Below are 19,809 nucleotides of genomic sequence, written 5' to 3' on the forward strand. Positions count from 1 at the left end.
AAATTCAGCTACACACACTTTACAGGCTTTTTTTCGCTTGAGCCCTGCGACCGGTTTGTTTCAATTTTTTAAATATCGAAAGCCGTGGACGGCGATTCATTCGGCTCTGCTTCTCCTCTCGACTTTTTTTGTTGATGATTTTATTTTTATTTTTTTTTTGTCCAATAGAAAATCGACAGTTCTGTTTCGAGATTTTTGAGTACCGCTCGTCACGTGCAGATTATACATCTCAAGAGGACGCTTTTTCATTTGGGTTGGATTTTTTTTTCATTTATTTCATTTTTGTGACCAATGCTTAATGAGTGTTACTTGCGAGTCTGTATTTTATTTCCCTGTACAAATTTTCGGCTTCTTTTTCAATTTTTAATGAATAATTGTGCTTCAGCCTCGAGGAAAAATAACTTTCTGAATAATTTATCATGCTTTCAATATTTTACTCACGGTACTTCAAAATTAAAAAAATATTTATCTCGAATTTGAACCAGCGAATATGTTGGTAACGCGTTTCATCAGTTTTATATTGTAAAGATTGTTCAGATTTTCAATAATTGGATTTTCAAAATGACGTACCGATCCTACCATACGAAAGGACTTTACTTTCAATTCTTCTAGACAAAATTGCTAAATTTTTCAATATTTGGAATTTTATATATTATGTTTTAATTTATTTATAATTTTTTTACATATTACTGACAAAATGTAATTAAGTGTACACAAGATGTATTAGATTTACCTTGTTTCAGATAAAATTATTTAATAAAAAATTTCAAACCATCCCTACAGTGTAGCTTTCTTAAAGCACTTACTACATTATATTAACAATATAACAAAATTACTTCTTTGAAGTTAACAAAATTGTTTGATGATTTATCAATTTTTCAGAGCAATTTTTATAGGCTAACTTAATAATATATTTTTTTTTTTTTTAATCAGCAACTGAATGAATACTGTAAAAATTTTAAAAGATCTTATACAATGAGTATTTGCAGCTGTTAAAAACACTATAAGTATTTAAAAATTATTTTACTTCCAAATAATTTTTAATAATATTTTTCTCTTTCAAGTTTTGTAACCCATGAAAAAAATTACGCGAAATTTCATTTTATTTTAATATATTAGTATAACGTTTGCATTTTTCATTAAATATTATGCATTCTTTAATCAATATTTACGTTTCTAAATAGTTATATGACATGCAAATAATTAAAAGAAACTTTTAGTACCCATGAATAAGACATTCATAATAATAAATATCCTTATTGTATTTTTAATCATTGTAAAAAAATTATTTTTTAAGATTCGTATTTACGAACATTTTACAAAACCTTGAGTGAACTTTCGAATGATTTTAAAATATATTTTCAGTTATTGTTTTAAGTACTTACGTCATTAATGGTAGTCATAAAAAAATTTTTAAAAAGCAATGTAATATAAAAAAATTTAGTAATTTTTAAATTTAGGACCGTTACTAATGGCTTCAAAAACAATGTTTCTATAATTTCTTTATTAGTCATTTTTTAGTAGCTCATATTTTAAATAAAATGTTCCAATATTAAAATAAATCAATTAAGTACACCAAACTTGATTCTTCTATTGATTTAATTGCTCTGAAAAATTAATGGGATATTGAAGTATAAAAAATTAATAAATAACCCCTACTCAGCAGTCACTTATACAGTAAATATTTTTGAAAAAAATCAATAAAAAACAATATCTACTTTCGGATGTTATAAGTAACTTGTATTTCATGTAAATAAATGAGGATCATTACAATTTATACTGTAAAACTTTTCGAAACGTGATATTGTACACAAATAATTTATTGTTGTAAGCCAATGTAATTTTTGAAAAAAAATAAACACTGCATCACAATGTGCATCTGGACATTTACTTATCAAGCATACACTTATGAATGTATCAAATTGTCTGTTTCATCTTTTTTTTTTTTTTTTTTTTTATAATGTATACCAAATGTCCGCCCATAATATTTAATACACACCTTCACACGACGACTTGTACATATATTTACAATTTTTACTCTTTTGTACAAGTGATAACTATGATTTAAATTAAAGCACAATCGCACCGGAAATTACACTGGACAATTATCGTGGCATAACGAGAAAAAAAAAAAAAAAAAGAAATCACGAGTGCAACGTTAATATTATCAAACGCTCACGGGTACACGTATCTATATTTATTCCAATAAAAATCCAACGGTGCGTTTTACCTTTCAGGCGCCAAAAACTCTACATCTCAACACATTTTCGTACCGTACCGAGCCCATTTTCACCACCAGATGGCGTATCACAGTTTACGCCCAACCCGAAAGTGAAGTTGAGCACTCCTCGTCACGCACACGCGCACACACACACACGCAGCCCCCATAGCCAAACTTATCTGTAGGAGCTCGTAACGCACCAAAGTTTGGCCGTGTGCGAGCTGGCGTCGCTCTCGTTGCCATCGCCACCGTCCGGGCCGCTACTGTCGCCATCGGCTTCACGCTTAGTAACCGAGGCAACCTGATACTGCTGGTGATGGTGGTAATTCTGCCAGATGAAGTCTGCAATGCTGTCGACAAGGGAGCCCGTCGTCGTCGCGGGCTTGGCCGTACTTCACGGACTGTCGTCGGGAATGAAGTAGCAGGGGTCCGCGGCGGCCAGGGCCCAAGGGCCCACCGCGGCGGCGCTCGAGGTTGCTGCGCTGGCAGTGGCGTAGGCCGCCGCCGCAGCCCCAAGTGCCGCCGCGCCCGCCGCGGAGGGCGCGCACTACCACGCGCGGCCCTGTAGGGGCAGGTAGGCCCCGCACTGGGGTTGCTGCTGCTGCTGCATTACCACCTGCTGGTTAGCCGCGGCTGCCGCGACCCGCGTGTACGAGCAGTGCTGCAGGCCCTGGCCGCCGCCCATCATGTGGCTCATGGAGTGGTGGGGCACCGCGCCGGTGCCGTGGTGGCCGCCACCGCCACCGCCGCCGGCTCCGCCATGGGTGTTGCCGGCTCCGGTGCCGTGCGAGTTGCCGCCACCCATGTGGGGCGCTGGGCTCGCCAGAGCGGCCGAGGGTCCGCCGCGGCCGCCATCGTTGCCGCCACCGCTGCCGCACGGCTTGCCGTCCTTCACCAGCACCGGCACTGCGACTCGCCGGGGCGAACTCGCGCTCTGCAACAGAAACGTGGTGGGGTGACGTTTAGCGAGGTTTTTAAGACATGTATACAATGCGACTGGTGTACTTTTCATGTGAAATACATTCAAAAGTTTCATTGTTTTTACATAGTGTATTTTACCTCAAGTGTAGAGGCACCAATGTATTTTAAAATAAAAAATAAAAAATGTGCCATTTTTTTCATATACGTGTATAAAGGGCGTTTCGAAAATGGTTCGAGAAAACGTTACCATACGAGATCTTAATCTCACCAAGGTCTCGGAAAGTATTCATGAAATCAAAACACGTTAGAAGCTTTTTGTATTGTCTTGACGAACTCGTTGTCATGTTTTCTTGGAACATTTTCGGAAATTCTGATCAATTTTAGATTTATTTAAAAATGATAGGTGGTTGTATCTTTTAACAATTTACTTGAAATGGTGTATTATGATTATCATTATTACGACGAGGAGCAAGCTTGAAGAAGTTTTGTAATAATTTTCATTGGGTACTTTTGAGCAAACTAACTAATTATCATTATGTTAAAAATCGTCGAGTGTCAGTTAAATTGCACAGATTGAAAGTAACTAGAAACATTGTACGATTTATCATCGTGAATCCAACGCGGACAATTTCAGAAAAATTGCACGTATAACGATTATGCATATGCTTCTTGTCCTTGGTAATGATGTGAAAAAGACGTTTTATCCCGCACGTAAAAGAATCGGCAGCGCGCAAGTTACACAAAGCATGACCTCTTGTTTATCCTCCTATCGTAAGGCTTTGAATATCATCTTGACTAATGCCTACATAACATGCATACCTATATACGTCATATGATTCTAGTAGTTGCAAGATGCGCATATATACGTTTGACTGTTAATTCGCTGCCGAACAAACGGAGGATATGGACAATGAAGCTCATGTACGGCTCTTGCCCGCGTACAAGACTCGGTTATTACTGTTGCATGGGACGGTTCGTCGAGGCAAAGATCATCGGCTCTACATTGCGAACAGGGAAAAGGCTACCGTGTGTGTGAGCTCCTTGAGAATTTGAGGGGGAAATTTGCTTGTGCGAGTGGACGTGTATTTATGTTAAAAATAAGAAAATATAATGCAAAAATTGGAGAGCTGTTCGACGAAGAATCAAAGATATTGCTTAATGTTTGGCCTGACCACAGAACAAGTTCCATCCACCACTAATTATGTCATAAAGGAGGTATAACGGTATTACTCGAAGGTCTTGTCACTTTTGTGTTTACGCATCGTTTTGTCGTTCATCATTAAAAAATTGTGACAATAACACTTACGACATGCCACTATGAATCCTGTACGATGGTCTACACCAAATGCAGAAGTGAGTGTTGTACTGTGGGGAAGTTAAATGACTGTGTAATAATTTAAACATCGTAAGTATCAATTAATTTAGTGACTCTGCACTGAAAAAACTTGGTTGAATCAGCCAAGGAAGTGCTATGTACAACTCAACGATTCATTTTCGACATTTGCATTCGTCTCACGAATGTTATTCATCCTTATCACGTATTGATGAATCCCGTACCAAGGATAAATTTTTCTTGGCTATATGATTTTCTACGACAACCGCATCTTGTAACCGCGAGGTCAAGGAAAGGAGAACATGCTCAAGGCATATCTCCCCCATCCCCCTCTTTCTCTCTAAGCAAACATAGTTACAAGCGGTACATTCTTGGACAAAGAGAAGGGAGTTTTAGATTTGCTCGCGTTAATGCTAAACAGAAGCCGAAAGAGAGGCGAGTGGTAGCGATATGTTCTTGTGGTAGTATGAAATATACACACACACATATATACGTATATGTACAAAAGTATTGGTGCACTACCTGCTGCCGTATAGGACAACATGGACAGTCAGGACCACTCAGCTGTATCAACATTAAATACACGACATTCCTCTCTTATTTCTCCGGTTAGCTTAGCTGCCGACCAAGTCTATGTCGATACCTTTATATGCATCGTCACTATATATATACATATCGATACAACGCGGGAGCGCTCGTTCGTTGTATTAGCTTTATAACGTATAGTCTTTTGAAAAAAATGCGACGACAAAACCGCTTCTCCTGCTCTTTGAGTGCTGACGGTGGGCACACACACGGATATAAGTATATGCGTGCAGATTTTTTTTGCCAACCGATGGAAGTTTGTTTGGCTTGTGTTCGCGACGGTGTACGCAATTTTTTGATCGATTTTTAAACTTTTTTTTGTCGATTTAGCGCAATCCTTGCTATGACTACATTGTCCTCTAAAGGTTTCCTTGGGTTTTTATATGTTAACGTAAGTATCTACCTTTTATTTTTCCACGCTTCTATTCATAACAGTACTGTAAGATTTTGATCTCTGACTCTTCCCCTATACCTAATATCTTTTTTTGTCTTTCGTCCTTTTCGTTATTTATAATTTGTTCATAGTCAGGGCCACAAATAATTTGCAAAACAAAAACGTTATGGTGGAGTTATACCATCGAGTAAAAGAAAATAGATTTTAATAAAGCCTATCAATGTGTACAATAATAGAATTTAAAAAAAAAACTACATTGAACGTTAATTGAATTGAATAATAACAACGACTTAGTAAATCTTGAATTCATAGGTTTAAGGGTTGATGATTGTACCCTCGTCTTACCACGCAATTATTTGGAATCGCTTAAAAAGTTGAAAAAAAAAACCTACTGCATCAATCGATTGTTTCTGTAAGTACTTTTTATCGTCTTATTATTGGATCATCGTAAAGATTTGTTTTCCACGTGTCGTTAAAAGTGTAACGTAGCTCAGCTCATAAATTTCATAAATTACGCGAAAATACGGGTGGATACTCGTGAAAAACAAACGCTATCACGACAGGGACCAACAAACAGGAAGAAAAGCGTGTAATATTACAACCAAACATGTACAACGGATATAATAGTATACAGATATGCAGAGGCTAATAAATTAATCCGCTGGTCGTCGAAAGTTGCAGCCACAAGTGCACTTTATATCAGTGCGTTCTCTCTAGCTCGGGCACATGTGTGCTCGCGATGATTTACGCTGATTACGGCGCTGTTTCTGCCTTCATAATACGCTCGACACACGCGTCCCGCCACTTTAGAGACTCACGCTTGCTCGTCGCCGCGAGTTATAACGCCTCGCACACACATAACACACGTATACGCTTATACTTTCGACGATTTCCGTAACGCAAGCAAATGATTATAATCCGACCCACTCCTGAGTTTATACGGCAAAGCACGAGCCACTGCGATGATAACGTTGTGGCGTCACGCGCAATTTTCACTAATGTACCGGACGTTGTAATATTAACCGAGCCCATGTGTGTACGTGCATGTCGCGAATAACGGATTTAGTGCGACGCTGGTGTTTTTTCATCCCTTTGTTTTCATTATAATTATATGGTCCATCGTTACTTGGCTCAAATTTTCATTGCAGACCAAGTGCTGTGCGGTGTAAACTGCGTTTTTGCATCATAATACGCTTTCTAGGTAAAAATAACATTAACAGAAAAGACAGAGGACCAGTATCGTGCATAATGGCAGTGAAGTTTTTGGATGAAAATATATATCTTTTGTCTCTTGGTTTGTCACCCAGGTGTAATGTTATAAAAAGATAAACTGCCGTTTTACTTTTATTTATTATTTTTCGTTTTTTGTAAAACTTTCCCACAAATCAACCTGTGCAAAGTCTTTTTTAGAAAGTGCCTAATTTCGACAATATGAAATAGTAATAAGATAAATTTGTTTTGATGTGATGAATAAGAAAAAGTAAGGCAAGAAAAAAAACTATAACAAACGAATACTCTTTCTTTTTTTTTTTTTTTTCATTACCCGTATTACCATAATTCTATCGTACGAGGATTGTTCACATAAAAATTGACTCAAGCGGCAGTAATATTGTACTCGAGCCAAAATAGCTTGTTAATCACACGAAACTTCAAGTACCTCGATTGTTGCATACATATAAAAATAATACAAATATTGTGAAAAATATCGCAAGCTAAATATATAGATTTTCCAATAAATGAAAGAGTAGTACTCGCTCAAAGGGTCGAGCGATTTATATATATATTTTTCAGATTCACATTGAGCCCACTCTGCACGCAAGGGGCTGGGAAAAAGGGAGAATTACCGTCGGTCCAGACGCTGAGGACGCAAGGGAGAAAGCGCTTTTTCGCAGATCCCCAGACCGTATACATGCGCCCAACATGGCGACCGCGGTATTTCCAGGCTCTCTCACTTTGTGTGTGTCTGTGCGGTAGTGCACCGTAGAGTACGCGTACAGGTAAAACCCGCGAACGCCCAAGTGCTCTGGGTTTTCCTTCGACATCTTTTTATTCTCCTTATTTTCCTGTGCACCGTAGGTAAGTATATACAGGTGGAGCTCTGTTGGAGAGCTTTTTTGCCGCTATGCTAACTCGTGACAGCGTATAGGTGCGGATTTCGAAACGAAACTAGACGGTATGTCGAGGGGGAGGATAGCGCATAGGAAAATTTTCTGCAAATGTGCACAATTGCGTGAACAAGCTGTTGAAGTATTATTATTTATTTAATTTTATATGAAATATATTCACTGTTGATGGGAACGTGCAATAAATCAGTAGGCATGCAATATTGCCATATGCCTATAAGGTAATTTGAAGATAACTCTGGGTACATTCTAATTGAGGTCTAGATTTTCATAAAATTTGGCTCAGCCTTGGGTATTACTAAGTATAAATGACTCAGTTCATATTTAGTTAACCTACGCAACGATGAAAAAAAATCATTGATGCTTATGGGAAATCACGGTAAAATGTAGTTTACAAAGAATACGGTTTAAATTTTAATGAAATTTAGTAGAGCAGAAATCGAAGACGTAAGGTGCGCTTTTTTGATTCTGAAATGTTTATACGAGAACATGAAAATAAATATCTGTTGAAGAATGATATAATTGACTGCTCTAATAATTAAAGTTGCAAAGGTCATACACGTAAACGTATGCAAAAACTGTAAGAAAAATATTATCATCGGCCTGCTTGAAAAAAAAAATTGCATAAACTGTTGCACACATGTATATACACCATCAAAAGTAGTAAACCAGGGCCAGCAGGTTTACCGTCCTACCATGATTTTTTTTTTTTTCTTTTTTTTCATAAAACTGCAGAACACCTACCAGAAGTATGTGTACTCTAAACGAGTTGAATTTAAACGGGCGGCTTGCAAAGTAAAAGAATTTTTCTGACGCAAATTACAAATATGTGTGTATTAAAATCACACGCCTTTATACTTAAGATGTATACCATGTACGTACGCTTCAGGTATATACATAAAAGCGTATAGCACGTAAGCAAGTGTCCTTAGCCGCTCGTCGTCGTCGTTTCTATCGCTCGACTTCGTGACCAAGTGTCTGCGAGACATGTTGCGCTGTACGGCTTTTTCTTCGTAATCACCATCTTTCTCCTCTTTACATTTTTCTTTTCAATGACTAAGTACAAGTGCAGTGTTGCTTTCATATTAAAGGGTCGGAATATTCAAGACGATATGTGAGCAAACGAAATAAGCTCTGACAAAAAATCTCAAGCTGATTTCCCTGCTCTGTTGCTTTCGATGTAACTGCATCGTCGTGTCATTTTATCGAAAAGCAAAGTGCAAAGATACGCTTACGTGATAAAACTTGATAATAATATTACCGAATTGTTTAACGTTAAAGTATTTTTTAGTTTTTCTTTTTGAAGAATTGATTTACTTGTGACATGAAATTTAAACTGCAATAAATAAGGATAAATAAATATACGTTATGTATTACCTATTTTATCCTTACACATGTATGTATTTAGTAAATAAAAAAAAAAACAGCGAACTGAAATTTGTGAGTGAAAATTTATTTTATTTATGCTCTATTTGTGCTTCAGTGTTTACCCCAAATCAAGGATTTTACAAAGACATGACATACTAATTTATGTCGACGCATCCTAAAACATTTATCTAATTTTATATTTTTATACCATGTCCATCTTTACTTTCTCATCATATTTAACTGTAAAATTTGTATTTTCGTCACTCTACATCCCAACCTTGATTCTATTAATCTTTCCAAGTGATCGTCTAACCATTCCTTCATCTGGAAGTATATATACTATAGTATAAAAAAGTCCGATTGACTGTTCACCTTGAAAAAAAAGTTTTTCCTCTCGAACACCGATAACATCAAAGTTTCTCGGTTTTCTCGTGAAAGTTACAAAATGTAGATAAAAAAAAAAAAAAAAAAAAAAAAAAAAAAATTAAATAGAGACTCGTTTTCATCCTCTGTGGAGAAGATAAAAGAAAAAAAAGAGAGAGAGAGAGAGAAAGGCTGAGCAGCTCAGCAGCTACGCTCTGGCAGATACTTTACATACGTATATATCGTATAGACATTTATGTATATCCCAAGTACACTTTAGCGAGTGGACGAAGGTCGCGAGCTACCCACTTTGTTCGCTCGCCTGGCATTTTTGTCCATTTTTTTTCTCTTTGATTCTCTTTGTCTCTCCTTTCACTGATGCTCGTACCGTAACTTTGAAGTTGAAGTCGAGGCCCTTTGGGCGCGTTAGACTACATTAAAAAAAAAAAAAAAAAAAAAAGCTGCAACGTGGCCTCTGCTTGTGATCATGTAGTATACACCGTAACAGCCGGGCTGGTCTTTGAAGACATGTTTAAATGGCACTTTTGGTATCTAATTGCGCGTAACACAAGTGCTCTCGCGTCTACAGCTTTTGAGCTTTCTTTTTACCGGACATTATAGTGTTGTACTCTATACTTGTACATTTGGTGTTTTTGCGTTGCGTACTTGTCTTTATCAAATCGAGCAAATAAACTTTGCGACCTTCCTCTTTCAATCAAAAGAATTCATACACAAAGAAGTAAAACGGCTCACAGAGCGCGTTTCTATTGAAAAACGAATTGTGGTATGAAGTAACGGATTCAATACACATCGGAGGTACCAGACATCCAAACTTTTGGCCAAGAATCCAAGGTTGGAGGGGTGCTTCGAAACAATAAATCACATAATATTATGTGGGCACAAGGTGCCGTTATTATAACTTTCAAGCTATTCAGCCCTCGGCTTGACGCCTTCCAGCTACAAAGGCCTTTCCATAGACTCGTCGGTACGTACACCCATCGCGTTGGTATAAGTATAAGTATAGTTGCATTAGCGCAGCTCTAAGTAAAAAGCCAATACACGCAAGCTTTAGTCGAAACCATGATCGAAAGGACGTGAGAACGGGGGGGGGGACGGTTGAGCGCCCCCTAAATTTGCCCCTTGCCCGCGTAAGTGCCGCCAGAGGGGGGTGGGTGGGCCAGCGAGCAGACTGGGCAGGAGGTGGTGACGAGAGAGGGACGTGGCCGGGCCGGCAATTAGATGCACGTCGCGCGGCGCTGGTGGTCTCTTTTGTACGCCCAGCGGTTAGATCAGCGCGGGGATAGGCTCGGACGGATAAGCTGCGAGTATGTATGTATATATACTCGGCAAATATGGAGCGTTACTGCGTACATGACGGAACTGAATCGAACTGCTCTTATAAAATGGAAGCCAACTTTGGCTAAAGTTATTCGTTTGAATTTTTTTTTCCTCTCTTTCTCCCTCTTTTTCCAATTTGGCGTCACTTACTGGCACTCAACGCACTCAACATTCATCATAGGTATACTTACGTTCTTGTGGCGTGTATACGACCAAGAGCTAGACTCGTTGGGTCATTCCATTCACTTTAACTTAATTTATTTATTTGCTTATCATTATGCGTTCAGAAATACTGTGAAATTTCACGAGATTTTCTTTTTATGAACAAGAATGTTTTATCTATGTATGATATCAATAATATTAATATAGGGAATTCGGGTGAGATGCCCTAATAAACCAGTTTTCGAATAAAATTAAAATCACTTGTACATGGAGAACGGCAAATCCATCGTAACAAGTTGCATCCAGTCCCGTACCAAGTCAGGCAGCCACGAATAATTATTTTCCCTATCCAGATACCCAAATGAACTTATACGTGTAAGTAACGGCACTTTGTCACGTTTGGCTCCACGTGACTCGTGGAGATCCGGTTGTGCGTCCTGTATTGTACTTGTTAGTACTTGTCCAGTAACGATGTTTGTTTCGCTTTATCGTTCGATTCTAACCAGCGCAACATATTCTGTAAGCTCGGCTAAAATTTGAAGAAAAAAAAAAAAAAAAAAAAAAAAACGGCGACAACAACCACCAATGACCCACAAAAGCGCAAAGTTGGAGGAAATTGACAAACTCGTGACCCAAGGGTTATTCTGGACAACGCCTCCCCTTCGCTTCCAACCGGGGCTGCTTTTCCGGGTTCTTTTGCGTTCTCTCTCTCTCTCTCTCTCCCTACATTTGATCGGCTTCTCCCCTTTTCTCGCAGATATATATATATATATATATATATATATATATATATATACAGGGGGTCCTTGCCCATTTCATATATATATATATTACTCGACGCACATACATCCCCGCATCCGTGTATGTTTGTCCATGTGAGAGGAAAATAGAGGAGGAAGAGAGGGGAATGCGCCAAGTTTGTACACATCACCAAGAGATGTGGGTACAGGGGAAGGGGAGAAAAAGCAAACTAACCGAGTAAATTATGGGGCGGGAGCTCGCTCGGGCGCCGAGCAACCCCACGTGGAACACACACCCTGAACTCACATCATGTACTTATGCGTATATATACGTATACACACGCGTAAGTGAAAACAGGGGAGAGAGAGGGTCTGGCTAGTGGAAGACACAATGTAATTCGCATCTAAGGTATTGCAGCGAGTGAAAGGAAGTATATATGTAGCATAAGCAGTGCGCGGGTAGTTGTATGTACACATACATATGTATATATAAAAGCGCATATACATACATATATTTATGGTGAATGGAGCTAGAGAGATCGGCCCGAGCAGATTACTTTCAGCTCCATTTAATTCTGTATGGGGAGCGAGCAAGGGCGGAGGTACGGGGCGCGCTCATTGTTACGCCATTAGCCTCCCGCCGCGCCGATCAGCCGACGCGATATACACCTATTGGATACACCTATTATATGCGAGTATACATAAGCACACGCGCTCGATTGTATATTAGCGTACAAATATAGCTCACTCTCTCTCTCTCTCTCTCTCTCTCTCTCTTTGCTCCTTGCGCGGTGATGATGTATATGTTCGCACTTTCGAGGTTTTCCGTGCACCTCTTAATACGGAGAGAACGGATCGACAGATAAGAGGGCGGGCTCTGATTTTTATCGCCGGGGTGCGTTTGAGCGCGCGTCCTTCTCCTCTTGTCATCCTAATTCTTTTTTCTTTTTTTTTTTTCCGTTATTGTCCTCCGTAGGTAAACACTGGTCCGGACGGTCCCAGGGGGTGCGATTTTTTTCTTCCCTCCCGTCCTGCTTCGTTCAAAATGAAGAGGCTCATGCGCTCGATTCGCTGCAGTCGATGGATCGGATCTTGCACGCCCGCGAGTGAATCTCTAAGGGAGCTTCGAAATCAATTATCGACAATTTTAATACGCGGGAGGGTACGTGTCGAAGGGAGGACATTTTCGTTGTTTCTTTCGGTTCTACAAAACAACGAAGCAATTAATCGACGGTGAAATTGCGATGGAGTATCTCAAGCGTGGAAAAGTAACTCGTTGTTCGTGATGAATAAAAATTAAAAAAAAAAACGTGCCTAAAAAGGCAGAGTGACGAGACATGCGGCGAAATAATATTCGGAAAAGAAACTTCGAAGGTACAGAAATTATGCGATTGCACATGTATAGTTTTGAAAGACAGGGCCTGGAGGATAGACGCGAGCCGGCATTTGTTATTCAAAATTGTGTGCTCCAAGGCTCCGTGCTCGCGCATACGCATATTGTGTACCCACGTGTGCCGATTGGTGTAACGTATTCGTCGACATCTGCGCGTACACGGTGGTATCTCGTCGATCGGGGGGAAAAAAAAACGAATTCCCTCTAGCAAGTCTGCTGGGGTTTTTTTTTTTTTTTTTTTTTCTAAGCGCGCGATTCGCACTTTTTTCACGAATGATGCAACACTTTTTTAGCTTTGAGAAAAAAGGCGCACACGGAGTGAGGAGATTTCGAGACACGTGCCTGATGAGTCAATGCAGATAACGCGGCTTTTTCTTGTTGATCCAACCGAAGATGAATAATTTTTTTAGTAATTTGCTTTTTCAAGCTCTTTTCTTTTTTCCTTTCCAATTCCGTATTTATTGAATGATCAATGGTTTTTTTTATAGTGGACAAATATTGAAACATTGATTAGACGGTTATTGGTAAAGTTGAAGTGTAATTTTTTTTCAGAATCGTTCGTACGAAGAGAAATTTTGTAGAAATTCATTTTATAAAAGACTAGATTTTAGACGAAAATAACATAGTAAATAGTAATATGGTTGTATTATTTCTAAAGAGGTATTATTTGAAGGACAACACTATATCAACTAAAAAATATATGAGTTTGTATTTAAAACTGCGATATTTTAAAATCAAATAACGAGACTTTTACTTTGATAATATTAGGTTTTGATAGTCATATTTGCAAGTTTATAAAATACTGTTTTATACCTACTTTCCACGCTATTTTCGGGTGCCTCTTTGTGGCTATTTTTCGATACACCCTTATCAATTAAGGTAACGCAACAAACCATAATTATAAGTCATCCAAAGCCAATACCAAACGTAAAAAAAAATGTTAAAACTGGTAAGATTTACTAATTTACAATCTCTAAGAAAATCGGTAGCTTTCGTTTTGTAGACTCACCTGATTCTGTGCATTTTGCTCTGCCATCGCTTTTTCCTTGGCTTGTCTTTTACACTTGTACCGATGATTTTGAAACCATATCTTCACCTGAAACGTAAAAACAAAGACAATCCTTTAACATCTCTGAAGAAAAAAGGTACAATCTCGCGTGTTTGCATTTCGTAATGTATTATACCTCATGGTGCATATTTTTCTACGTTATTCTCGATCATTCGCATTGGAAATTTAATTTTTCCCGTGTTGACTTAGGACCGAGAGACGAACGTGGGAAGACGAGAAGGAATCCGACCGCGGCGCACCGCGCAATAACGCAAACACGTTGAATCGTTTGCAAAAAACAAAATCTACTGCACGTTTGGTCGATCCGAGATTCAATTTGCATACACGCGAAAGGAGCAAAAACTTGCATTATATCAACATCTCGGACGTCGACCAGCGAACCAACAAAAATAACAAGATGTCACAAACTCCCCGGACGCGGTGCAAGGGAAGAAAAAAAAATGGACCCCAAATTAAGTTCCTCTTCGTTCGCAGAGTGCGTGAGTTGTGAGAGAAAACAGAGAGCGCCTCCCTTTCACGTGTACACCACGCAGTACATACGTATACCCATACCCGTGAAAATGGAAAACTCGTCACCTTTTCCCAACCTATGCACACAGCATACTATACGAGCCATCGCATAAAATGGCTTTAACGGCAATTGAACAACGCGATTATAGGGCCAAAAGCAGATAGAAGAGCACACATATATCGGATCGGCGCGCCTTAGGCATCTGCTTATGACAACAGCGGTAATCCGTTGTGCGTGTATAAGGGCGTTATAATCCCCGAGTGAGGGCAGCAGCGCATCGCGGATTATTTCCACTTTACGCCGGCGCTACACGCGGCACCGTCTCGGGCCTTTTATATGCGCAAAGCGCCCCGGGGCGTGTGTGGACAGCCGTCGCTTTCATACGACCGGAGAGTGTCGTGTGTACGCGTGCGCGTAAGGGCTTCGACAAAAGGAATTTCCAGGAGGTGTCTCCTGGACGCGGCGGGCATAGTCTTTTTTTTTTTTTTTCTTTTTTTTCACGCGCGTGATTATAAAAATCGGATTGCGAGTGCATGCGAGTCCGGGGAAAGAGTTTCTTTTTTTTTTGTTTCCTCTCATCTCCTTCGCTCTCTTTCTCCGCATTCGAAATCAAGTGGGCTGAAAAATCTGGGTCTTAATCTAGGGTACTTTTGTGGATTAGCGTTTGGTTGGCGAGATGTGCGGTTTGGTGCGCGCGCGGTGATTTTACAAGTGTCGATGGAAGATTACGGGGATTAGGCGCAAGAGGAAGAGAGAGGGTGGAAAGTGAAAGTGTTGAGCGCGGTTGCGTACCGGCTATTGAAAAGGACAAAGGGGGTGACGCTGCATCATCGGGGGTTGGGACGATTTATAACGTGGTGCTGGTTTGTTTGGTAGATACCGGTTGGTGATGGGGTGGTAAGTGCCTTGATCCTCAATTCTCGGTCTTTTACTCGAAATTTTGAGTGCCTTGTCACACCACTCGAGGTACATTTTGGGCGATATTGGGCTTACGCGAATATCAACTATCAAGGGATCATTACTTTTTTCCTCACAAAGATCGTCCTACATGTATTTTAGGACTTTGACGTATTTATCCAGCAATTGTCCAAAAGCTCCCATTTATGTGTTAACTGTTCTCTATAGGTACCCTTAGTACAAAGCCTACTATGCTGGTACGACATAACTTTATAAACGAAAACTTTGTCAAACCTCAAGGATCGTACATCCCGACCAACCCCCTGCAGTAGTGGCTTAAACAATAGTGGCTATTCACAACCAAATATTGATATGTAAGTAGTAAAAAGCTCAGTAAGTAAGTAAGGATCAACTTAAAGCCCTACGTCACCCATTTGCAAGGCAATAAATCTTTAAAAATTCCGTAGGTTGTTACGTCACAGTCACGTGACATCGATTCGAAAGGGAGCTCGATCAACACGTAAAAAAAAAAAAATGGTTATTCACTAATCTACTCCTCCATAATTAATGATATGATAATTCCAATGATAGCAATCCAGAGAGTAAGCTAAAAAATAAGTTGTTCAAGTTCACGCGCTGTAACTCATTGGTGTAATTAACGGTCAGGACAATAATGATTAAAATAAAACATCTCAAAAGTATATTTTCGCCAAAGAGACATGTTATTAAATCATTCTCGTGGCAGCGCGCCAAGCTCGGCAGCGTGTACGTGACACAGTTATACATTAACATTGCTGTTGGGCATTGTCCACAGAACCCGACAGTCCACCGGCCGTGGGGCTCCAAAAACGACCACTTCACTTTGGGTGGAGGGTTTACGTATACACGAGTGCATAAGGTATGTAAAAAGCACGATAATCTCTCGAGGGCTCCCTGCGCGCGCTCGAATCAGCCCAACAATACACACCAACCACCAGGGCATACAGCAAACACGGGACCAGGGAATCGCCACAAACGTCCTCCACATCGCTCCAGTTTCCTTATCAGGGTAACCGATCGATCGAACCTCTTCTCTTGCCCGTTGATCTTCTTTTTCCCTCCTCTCCTCAGTCCATCGTTCCTACTTCTTCTTCGATTTCTAAAAAGACTCGTGACCTCGAGGCAAAGACAGGGTATACTTACGATCCACCTAGCTTACAGCGAACAAGAGATAATATCCCGAGGTACACCATTATGTGTGCCCTGTGTAGTGCGTATACGCAAGTGGACAAGTGTACAACCTATAGGTTACCATTGCTCCACATGACGAGATTTTTTTTAATATACCAGTCGTACCTATACTGTCGTTGGCATGAGAGACATACTTTGATTTGGGGAATAGGGATGCAAAGGTCCTTTCTCGTCACGATGGCTTCCAACAGAGTATAACGGAATCTAGAGTGGATCTGCCCGAAAACTAGATTTGGCTTGAGAATCACGTCGAGGACAAAGATTCCTTCCACATTTTTGTACAAAACGATTTGGACACCAACGTCATATTGACGTTAAGGATCACTTCTGTACGTGCCAATCCTCATACACAATACTTGTTTTGAGTACTCATGTGTTATCACAGATATATGAAAAATACATGGTGTACGTAGGTGGCTCGCGCAGAACTGATCTCCTGGCACTTTGATAGCCAATTCCAATGAAAAGTCGGGAGTTTTCTTCCAATTAACAAAACCCCACGCCGATAGCTCTTTTCTCTTCGATCCTTCGTGCATGGAATTCGAGGGTCTTGTCAAGTTCGCTCCTCCGATGTGCGCGCCCACTCTCGCTGCCACGGCGCTCATTGTGTATATATAAGTAGGTACGCACTGTCCTTTTATTGCTCCTCGACCTTGCAAGAGAGCCGCGCCAGTGAAAAAGAAGTCATCAGTGTAATATGTGTATGGCACTCGGGATTATTATTCGCGTTGTTGGTGCGGTGAATGGTAAAACACAAGTTCGTTGATACGACGAAACGTAATGGCCATCGGTGTGTACCCCTCTTTCGTGATGCCGATTTTTGCTTGTCTCTTTGACTTTGCACGCAACTGAAGACATTATTTTTGTTTGAAAAGCATTAATTCCAAGCTCAAAGTTTATGAATCTCGTTAAGAGTCTGAGTCGCGTAACTACGTTTGGACTACAGGATGTCAAAACTCGTTGGGGCCAGGGCGCAAGGTACATCAGGAGCCGCGTGATGTAGTCTATATATACACATCGAGCCAACAGAGAGGCACCGGAGGAAAAAAGCCGAAGAAGCGCCAAGGCAGAGGAGACGGTAAAGTATATAATATACACGCGCGGAGGCCACGACAGGACCCCATATACATATTTTATACGAGCGAGCTTCGGAGCCCAGAGCTGGACGACGGTGTCCATCGCCACACGGGCACGTATATAGGTGACATGTACGTAAGTGTATTCAGGTAGAAGGGTGTGTGTATGTATAAGGGAAGGAGGACGAGGGGATAATACCGGGAGAGCGGCTGATGTGCCGAAGCTGCGGAAGGAGGAAAAGAAAGAGAGTGGAGCTGTTATTTCAAGAGGAGAGCGTCCGCAGCAATGCGCTGTGTAAACAGCTTTCCGCAGTTGGACGGGATGGAGGCTGGGAAAGAGAAAGAGAGAATTAAAAATAATACGCGCGTATACGAGGCGAAGGATACATATATACGGAGACGTGACGGGGCACAAAACCAATTCTCTTTCTCTCTCTTGCTTTATTGATTTTTTTTCCTTTTTCTCCCCCTTCGCCCGACTCTCGCGTCGCAGCCTCCTTTATTTTTTTCTCCCTCAAATGTGCGTCCGCCAACACCTTTGCTCGCACAGCTTTCAAGAGTTTCGCTTGCTTTTCGGCCGAAATTTTTACGTTTCCGTCATCCCCGGCAGGTAGTTGCTGATGCGGGAAATCGACTCGAGGTGCTCGACCCGTACAGCTCGTCAAAAAGTGGCTTGCAATTTCTCTTTTTACTAAATATAAGCTTACTAAGCTTACATATGACAATTGACGAATCAATATTTAATTTTTCACATTTGCTGCGCCCTTGTTGGGTAATATATATATAATGTTTGTAACTTGTTGCTCGAGAGTTGTATTGCTTTAGTGTCGAAAACTATATTGCCTAGTCATTGGCAGCGTTGCCATCATTTATATCAACTCTAAGGTGTTTTTCGCTCAATTACAGTAAACTATTATCATTTTCACCCAATAACTGGTAGGTTACCAAAGATAATTATAGGGACGTTGAGTCTATAATCATTCCCCCAGTGCATTACTGCATTTAATGTATGGCTTTATAACGTGTAACAGCGCAATAACATGTTTGATGTTTTAAATCAAGGGAAATTGGAGATTCTTTGAAAAAAGATCTTTGAGCTGAATTTGCGAGGAAAAAGAGACTGTCGTCCCCAACGAGAAAAATTAGTGGGGATTTTTCTCAAACGAGCTTTTTGAAAAAACCTCAATACTCCCCACGATGAAAGATCAGCGATCCAGTTTTTTCTGGCGAGGAAACCCACGCGTTTGAAAATTAATTAGTGTCAAAAAAAAAAAGTTGTGCCACGAAAATCGAACATATACAAAAAGTACGAAAATAAATGTTGGGAAAACAGTACGCACGTTGGAAACAAAAATTTAGATGCGCGTAAAATCGGTGAAAAAAAAAGTGCCGCTCATTTTCGCCGAAACTTCCAAATGTCAAAGCCCAAAGTCATCACCGATAATTGCCGGGTTTTCTTTTTTTTTTTTTCCGGGCATTCAAAAATTCCCTGTGCACACACACGCATCAACGGGCTGTCAAAAAAAAAAAAAACCCCGAGCCCTGCGTCTCATTAAACAACCTTCATTCAATCGCGCACATTCAGTAGGGACGAATCAAAAGACAAATATATACCCACGCATATATACGAGTACACACACGCAAGCCAAGAAATTCCGAAACGGTGTACACAGGCGTACAACGAGCTTCTATATTTCAAGTTTGCCAGGGACAAACAGCGCCCGCGCTAGCTCGTTGTATTTTTGGGCCCGATATTCTTTATTTCTCCGTAAAGGAGCTGATGGCACTCGCGAGTCAGACGAACGACCTCCCGTGAAAAAAAAGGGTGCGTCTCACCACCCATGGCACAGGTAGATGGTGGGTGTGTGGGTGGTGGCAGCGGCAGGGACCATTATACACGTAACTTGAGAGCTTGAATCTTTATTTATCTTATGAGCCAAGTAGTCGGCACGTATACCAATACGCGTGTATATATGTATATACACTTGGAAAAGGAGAAATCCTCAGCAGCAGCAAGACCACCGCAGACGCGATGGGGAGTCGGGAGATCCTGCAGGATGTGTTTACACAGGACCCGGGGCTTAA

General features: G+C 40.4%; 1 protein-coding gene across 1 annotated transcript in view; it reads right to left on the bottom strand.

The window, feature by feature from the left end:
- Positions 1 to 2,768: 2,768 nt before the first annotated feature.
- The window catches only part of LOC106638844 (homeobox protein Nkx-2.4), a 41,389-nt gene continuing 24,348 nt past the window's right edge, over positions 2,769 to 19,809 (bottom strand). The window contains exons 3-4 of the mRNA XM_089594563.1: positions 13,951 to 14,037; positions 2,769 to 3,155 (exon numbers count right to left, since the gene is read on the bottom strand). Of these exons, the coding sequence (XP_089450689.1) occupies positions 2,769 to 3,155; positions 13,951 to 14,037 (474 nt within the window). The remainder of the gene's footprint in view (positions 3,156 to 13,950; positions 14,038 to 19,809) is intronic.

The sequence above is a fragment of the Copidosoma floridanum genome, unplaced genomic scaffold, assembly GCF_036245765.1.
Source record: "Copidosoma floridanum isolate Cflo_tuat_1 unplaced genomic scaffold, Cflo_Japanese_pri ptg000021l, whole genome shotgun sequence".
In the NCBI taxonomy this organism is placed as follows: Eukaryota; Metazoa; Arthropoda; class Insecta; order Hymenoptera; family Encyrtidae; genus Copidosoma; species Copidosoma floridanum.